The 7,962-nt window shown below is 45.6% G+C and overlaps 1 protein-coding gene across 2 annotated transcripts in view; it reads left to right on the top strand.

Annotated features, from left to right (window-relative positions):
- MCCC1 (methylcrotonyl-CoA carboxylase subunit 1) overlaps positions 1 to 7,487 on the top strand; it is a 48,767-nt gene extending 41,280 nt beyond the window's left edge. For both annotated transcript variants that reach the window (XM_044670956.1, XM_044670957.1), the window contains 4 exons: positions 3,441 to 3,578; positions 4,999 to 5,106; positions 6,282 to 6,353; positions 7,208 to 7,487. In XM_044670956.1, coding sequence (XP_044526891.1) covers positions 3,441 to 3,578; positions 4,999 to 5,106; positions 6,282 to 6,353; positions 7,208 to 7,330 — 441 coding nt within the window. In that variant the 3' untranslated portion in view covers positions 7,331 to 7,487. The remainder of the gene's footprint in view (positions 1 to 3,440; positions 3,579 to 4,998; positions 5,107 to 6,281; positions 6,354 to 7,207) is intronic.
- The last annotated feature ends 475 nt before the right edge of the window (positions 7,488 to 7,962 follow it).

Raw genomic sequence — 7,962 nt, 5'->3', positions numbered from 1 at the left:
ATAATCCTCACCTTCTGTCTTAGAATCAATACTGTGTATTGGCTCCAAGGCAGAAGAGAGTGGTAAGGGCTAGGCAATGGGGGTCAAGTGACTTGCGCAGGGTCACAGAGCTAGGAAGTGTCTGTGGCAAGATTTGAACCTAGGACCTCCAGTTTCTAGGCCTGGCTCTCAATCCACTGAACCATCCAGCTGCCCCCCGGGATTACAGATTTCTGCCAGTCTCCCTATAAAGACATAATCATTGTCTGTCACTTATTTTGACAAAATCACTATCTTGGGCTTGGACAGGAATTGGGAGAAAGTGGGGGGATAGAAGGACCCGACATGCTATGGTCCATGGGGCCATGAAAGAGTCAGCCACAACTGAACAACAACCTCTTATCCACTCTCTGGTCTGATATTGCTTACTAAATGCTCAAATGGTTGTTGAGTTGATTGGGAAGAAGAGGAAAAACACCCAATTCGGCATTGATGTTGGGGGGATATCAGTAAAATGGGTCAGAGAGGAGCAGACCTCTCTTCACATGCCCTACATTCCAGCCAAGCTGGTCTGCAAGCTGTTCCCCAAATTCGCCTGCTGTTCCTCTCCAGCCTCAAAAGTGTGCTTCCCGACCTCCTCATCCTAGAAGTATTCCTTTCTCTCAGGGCTCAGTTTGGAGGTTGTTGTCTCCAGAAAGCCCCGACTCATCCACCCAGTTGGGTGTGTGAACTCCGCCCGGAGATCATTTTGTATTTGTTTCTAAGTGGTCTCTCTCGGGTTGAATCTAAGTTTTTTGAAGGAAGGAACATTCATTTTTGTCTTTGTACCCCTAGTGCAGGCCCTTAGGAAATGTCTCCTCAGTTGGACTGAATTGCTTTAACAGTAGTGATTTCACGTGTAAAATCTATATCAGGTTGCTTAGTGTCTCAGGGAGGGGGGAGAAGTGGGAGAGAGGGGAAAAGGGAGAGAACTGGGAATTCAAAACAAAAACAAAAAAAAAGATTGTTTTTACATGTAATGGGGGAAAATATTTAAAAATATGGCAGACCTTTATTGTAAAACCACTGGAAAATCCTGCCCCAAAGTCACAGTACCATTCAGCTAGAGGCACTAAAATCACTCAGGTTGTACCCTGATGCTCTCTGCCCTGGTCGACAAATCTTCAACCCTGTGGTGAGGCTGTCTTTTTGGTAAAGAGATTGTGATGGGTGGATGGGCAACCCCAATGCAGTCACTGAACAGGGGCAGGAAAAGACTGATTCATTCCCCTTAGGACGGTGAGGTATTCCAAGGAAGTGTAACCCCCCGACAGCCATGCCCTGGGTTGCTGCTGCCACCCAGGCCAGACTTACTGCCCAGCAGCATCTTTATATCTTTATAGCACCAATGGCTAGCACACCCCCTGGCACACAGTGGGCTCAACAAATACTTGTTGATGGGTTGATTTAGGGATTGGTAGAAGTCCCACAGCAGAGAGCAAGTATCTTTACAGCCACATCATTAAAGGAAAGCTGAAAACAATATAACTGCCCTCTAATATGAGAGAGAGAGAGAGAGAGAGAGAGAGAGAGAGAGAGAGAGAGAGAAAGGGAGGGAAGTCAGCAGGTTATCAAGCACAGCTCCCTTCTGGTCAGGGCTTCTTTCTGCACAGGAATCTCAGGAAGTCATCTGCTCAGTGTCAAGGTCCTCATGACCCTTCAGAGCAGCCATTCAGGCCGAGGGTCTGCCCATTCTGGTGCCAAGCCCCGGCGAGTGGTTTAACATTGTTCATCTTTGATCCCCATCACTAGGCTGGGTGTTCTGTGGGTACCAGTAGAGCTGGCAGGAGAGGGGAGGGCAGCCTTGCTCTGGACAGGCTCCACCTACACCTCCCTGCATGATGTGGCGATGGAAAGCAGAAGGAATAAAAACTGAACATTTCCAGCGTGGTGCCCTCGGCAGGAGAACCAATACACTAATATTTCTGTGCCCTCTTTCACCTCAGTCTTGTATAATGTGCATTCTAAAAGAACAGCCGGAGGAGCTGTGCTTCAGAGTCATGTGAACTGAAGTGGAAAATGCACTCACAAATGCCAGCTTGTTTTTATGCGATCAAGGAGATTTTTTCCTTGTGTGTAAAGTAAGGAATATAGAGGTAGACATGTTTACACACATACACATAGATGTACAAGTTACACGTGTGTATGTATACATGTGAAATACATGTGATTATAATGAAAATAATAGCTAACATTTATATAGTACTTTAAGGTTTTCAAAATGCTTTAAAAAATCTCATTGTATCCTCACAACCACCCTGAAAAATACCATTTTCGCACCTATTTTTTGCAGATGAGGAAACTTGAGGAAGGTTCTGAAGCTAAATTTGAACTAACTAGAGTCTTTCTGACTCTAGATCTAACGTTCTACCCACTGTACCGCCCAGCTTCTATCGTACAGTTATATGTATTTGAATTACATTACACAATTACTACATGTGCACACAAAATCATATTGTATACATTGACATTTAAGCAAAACGATCTTGCCTTGTCACCATCTACGTTTTGTTCTCCAGTGTCAGAGCTCAAAGTGGCAGGCTGGGTCTGTGGGACCTCAGGGAGCTTTGGCCATGTGAAATAGGGTCTGCAGGACTAAGCTCGCTCCTTTCATAGTTTTTTAAATGTATCTCATACGTGTGATTTTTCACAAGTTATTTATAACTTCTTTGTCTACACGCACAAAGTGGGCCAAACATGCAAACTGGAAACACTTAGAGGTGAGTTACTGATCAACTTGCCTCCCAGCTGAAAGCTCTGTAGCCCGTCTCTCTTGCAGTCTGCCCGAATTTTACCATCTGTTTTCTTTTAGCAATTTGTTTTGTAGGACCACTTTTCGATATTTAAATTGACCTAATAATGGGCATTACATTCTGGTGCTAACGATAGGCATACCTTATTTTCTTTCCTAATCGGCTACACATAAACATTTAGGCCCCAACAGAAAAACAAAGCAAATGAACCAAATCCAGAGTCAGTCTCTTAAAAACCATTTCAGATTTGGTCATTTCATCTTTACTGATGCATGAAAGGTAACTGGTACACAGTTTTCCCAGCACTACTCAAATATTAGTCATTTTCCACATCCATTACCTGTGGAACTTAGTGAAAAAATCCCCTGCTGCCTCATTTTGACATATAGGTGACCCTCCTGCCTTCTCCAAGGATATGCCCCCTGGAATACGAGCTCTAATTATCCTTCTAATACTTCACATATAGTCCTACATTGCAGAAAATTTGAACCAGGGGTGGATGTGTCTGTTGGAAAACTAAAAGACCACATAGATCTGTTTTAGAATCTTTGTATTTTCACACAGTTGTTCAAAGCTTTGGGGAGAAAATGAGCCGTGTAGGATTCTAATGCCAACATTATTATACCAACATTATCACTGTGTGTTTTTTTCATTTCTGTTGTGTTTCAGATTGAAGATAAAATTTTTGAAGTGTTTGGTGACCTTTGTAAGGAAGGAGACTGCACATACCTGAAATGTTCTGTTAATGGAATTGTTAGTAAACCTAAGCTGATTATCTTGGACAACACCATTTACTTGTTTTCAATGGTAATGCTTCTTTATACTACTATACTTGGGTCTGGGAGAACATTGGCATGAACTAGCTTTCCTTCACATATAGACATCCTTTCCTATATTCCCATGTTTCTTTTTTCTTTATTATATATCTCAATATATCACGTATTTTTATTCATTATTTATTTTTAGTCTTATTTTTGTATTTATTCCCCGAGTCGTCTGTCTTTCGGTGTCCCTTCCTATATCCCAGGCATGTGTAGACCTTCTTTTTCTTTCCCTTTTATTCACACATACACACACAACTCCTCCATCTACTTTCTTGCCATTGTCTATGGTTTTGAAGATGATTCTGAGGAGAGTCTGGAAGACTTGAGCTCAGAGATTGAGATTTCTTTTGCCAGGGGAGCAGGAGCTTGACAACAGGAGCCAGAGGAGCTGACTTTGGTATTGTTCAGCACAGAGAACCAGAGTGAAATATGAATGAGAGAAAACAGGTTGTCCATGGACAATGGTTTGGTTTTTCATTTGGGGAGCAGCCTCTCAATGAATCTTTCATTTATATTATTTTATGTGCACAGAGGAATGGACAACTATTGTGCTATTATTGAAGTTAATATATTGCCATGACTTGCCTTAGGATCAACCATAAAGGAGATCACTTTGCAATAAGATTCTTTTTGATATTTCTGAAAAGAAGGATGAGGGGGGGGCAGATTTTCTTATCTCTTCAAAGGGCTACTTTTCAAAGTCAAAATAAATAGAAAAAAGGTTTCCTACCACATATGTGTAAGTTTTAAATAATATGGCCCGCACACTAAGAATGTATTTTAATATGAGTTTTATTGAATTTTAAAATGTTAAAACAAACATTCTTAAATAGGTAGCTAGCATGAATTGGCCATTGGCCAGAGTCCTTTGTCAATCCCTGCTTTAACCAAAAAGAAATCATCACCTATGACCAGATGAATGATAAACTGCAGTAGAATTAGAATCCTACATGGCTCATTTTCCCTGCAAAGCTTTAACAACTATATTAAAAAGCAAAGATACTAAAATAGAACTATGTGGCCTTGTATTTTTCCTAGAGACATGTCCCTGGTTTATATTTTCTAAGATGAAAGACAGAAGGATAGTTAGGAAAGAAATCATGGTCCCTCAACAGACCCATCCTTGACGTTATAAAGCTTGGTTGGGCTGAATGGAGTTTGTACTCCATTGGGATACCCTTGGAGAAGGCAGGAAGATCACAACGTGGCATCAGGGAGGATTTTTTAAACACATCCCCAAAAGGTAACGTACATTAAAAATGACTCAGGTCTGTGTAGTGCTGTGAAAATTATGTGCCAGTAATTAGTTACCTTTCATGCATCAGTAAAGGTGCGGGAAGCAAATCTGAAGTGACTAAGAGATTGGCCTTGGTTCTGATTGGTTTGTTTGGGGTTTTTGGTAGGAAGGCAGTGCTCAGATTGGCATCCCAGTGCCCAAATATTTGTCTGCAGCAAGTTCAGAAGGAACACAGGCGAGTACCCTGGCACCAATGACTGGGACAATTGAGAAGGTAAGTAAGCCAAGAGCAGACATGTAAAAATGACAACTAAGACATCATATCCTGCCCATTTATCAAGGCCTCTTGGTCCTCTTCTGCCCTCCCAGATAGCCAAGGGAAACTCTATAGATAGAGAACTTTGTTGCAAATAATTGAATTAATGCTTTTTTTTATGAATATGGGAATTTCTTTAGAGCTGACAAAGAATTTTGACTCTTTTTTAAAAAGACATTAAAAGACAGAATACCTGGAATTTTTCCATAGTTTTTCCTCTGATTTCTTTTTTTTTTTAAACTTTTTGTGGATGTATTTTGTTTATAATAATTCATTTCCAAATGGATCCCTTTCCTGTGTCTAACCTCAGAAGTCATCCCTTGTAACAAAGAATAGAAATAAAAGGGGAAAAAAATTCAACATCTCAATTGAACCTGTCAGGAATTCCCCCAATTATGAAAAGGAGGGAGACAAGTTCATTTTCTTTTCAAAGGGCGACTTTTCATGGTCAAATCAAATTAAAAAAAGGTTTCCTCTAATATTATGTAAATTTTAAATAATCAAACAATCTTTAAACTTTTAAAATAACTTTTAAAACAGCACAACCAACGTTCACATCACTATGTCCTGACGTCATCGTATCGTCAAGGCTGAGCTAGGCAGTCACATCCCGAATGTTCAGATAGGACTGGTCCCTCCAGGCCTTGTTATCGAATCCTGGCTTTGGGCTGGGGGGTCTCTCGGCCCAGAGGCTTTATGGAGTATTCACAGAAGAGAGAAGGGAAGAAATCCATCCAGGCTCGCCAAAAAGCTCCATTTGGGCTGCAGGAGGGAGACTCCCCCCCCCTGAGAATCCTGCCTCCATGCAGCAGATGCCACCAGGGCTCCTGCCGTGTGGAGCCGCCAGCTCGGTCTGCGAGGCCCCCTGGAGGCCTCTGGGAGTCTCCTCAGCCCGCGTGGGCACACGAGGCCCCTGGCAGCGGCCCTTCCTGTGCCCAGCCACCCGGGGGCCTGTTTGGGGGCCCAAAACAATCTGTGGAGCAGCGCCGGGGACTGAAGCGGGAGGGAGAATCCCACCCAGGCCTAGTGCCTGTGCAGGGAGGCTCTCTGGGGGGAAAGAGGAGGCTCGGGGTTCGGATGGTGCCTGTGTGGGGTTTCCCCATTGTCCCTGGGCCTGCCTGCTTGAATTCTAGATCTTTGTGAAAGCCGGAGACACCGTGAAGACTGGAGACACCCTGATGGTGATGATAGCTATGAAAATGGAGGTGAGTAAAAGGAAGGGAAAGCCCGGCTCTGGCCCAGAGGCTTCGGATCTCCTCCCCGCCCCGCGCCCCCGTGTGGGCTGGGCTCCGGCCTCCTGCCTCCTGCCCTCTCTGGGCCGCTCCCCGACCACCCGCGGGCACTGCCAGCATCCGCTCCCCCACGAGCGTCACGGCCCGCCCGGCCCTGCCCCCAGCCACACTTTCTGGAGTAACTAAACAGTTTTTAGTGTGTTTTACCTTCTGGCCAAACTTTAAATCTTGCACCCCAGACGGCCTAAAGGGCCCACGTGGAAAACGAAGCAGCCTAAATGCTTTTTTGGAAAAGGTTTTTTAAGCCCTCCCTAAGCCCTCCCTTCCATCTTAGAATCGGTATCGGGGAGCACTGGGGCCGAGGCGGAAGAGCCGGGAGGGCTAGGCAAGGGCTGACGGACTTGCCTAGGGACGGAGGCCGGATTCGAACCCGGCCGGCCTCCGCCTCAACTGTGCATCTCCTGAATGCAGCTGCTCCGCCGGCCGGCCGTAAATAGCAGGTTTCCCTCTGTGGCCTCCCGCGCTGGATTTGCTGTCAGATTTGGCAGGGCCGGCGCCAAACGGAGGAGGCCGAGCAGAAGAAAGCCACACGCGGCCATTTCCAAAGAGCCACAAGTGGTGCGGGAGCTCCCCAGCCCACACGCCCAGACCCTGTCTCCTTCCCAGTGTTGGGGCCAGCTTCAAGACGGCCCTCCTAGCGGCCGGGGCCCCCTGTGTCCGGCCGGGGGCTGACCGTGTGTCCGGCCGGGGGCTGACCATGTGTCTGGCCGGAGGCTGACCGTGTGTCTGGCCAGGGGCTGACCGTGTGTCGTGGTCTTCCTCTACAGCACGCCATCAAGTCCCCGAAGGACGGCACCATCAAGAAAGTTCTCTTCCAAGAAGGTTCTCAGGCCAACAGACACGCTTCACTAATTGAGTTTGTGGAAGAAGAAGAAACCCCACCCCAGTGAGCCGGCCAGAGAGCCATCGCCCGTGATCGCTTACTCGTCTGTGCAGAAGCCAAAGTGCCTTCGTCCTCCACGTGCCATGCTCAGCTCTTTGTTTCCGTTGAACATTCTAAGCTGTCTTAAATTATTTTACATTAAATAAACTAGATTTGTGTAAGTAGAAGGGCCGTGTTTATTCTGTAGACCTTCGTGGGGAGGCAGGTCAAACGGCGGAGAGATGGGCCGAGAATGAGGCGCGTCCTTGGACCGCCCCTCCGGGACAGACGAAGATGCGCTTGTGTTGGCCTGGCTGGGGGCAGCTCGTTATCCGTGTTATCCCGGGATTGTTTTCCCTCTTTATGATGTGTGGCCTTGCACCCAGGCATTCTTCCTTTCCCGTAATCATTGCCCCTTCTGTGTTTCCTAAAATAGAAATACTTACCCTTGGATGGATTTGGATCCGGGTACACCTGCCAGCCCAGACACAAACACTTGCCATCTCCCGCTGCCCAACAATTTTTCCATTTTACAGTCTCATGTTTTATTTTGGAATATTTCAAAACAGAAAAACGGTCAAATCATTTCTGATGTGATAATTGTCTAATCGGTGATCCATAAAAGGTGCCTATTTTTTGGAAGGAAGAGCCCGGGAAATG

This window comes from Gracilinanus agilis, chromosome 3, assembly GCF_016433145.1.
Source record: "Gracilinanus agilis isolate LMUSP501 chromosome 3, AgileGrace, whole genome shotgun sequence".
Taxonomy (NCBI): domain Eukaryota; kingdom Metazoa; phylum Chordata; class Mammalia; order Didelphimorphia; family Didelphidae; genus Gracilinanus; species Gracilinanus agilis.
Note: the sequence above shows the minus strand (reverse complement) of the source record. Positions and strands in the feature narration are given on the sequence as shown.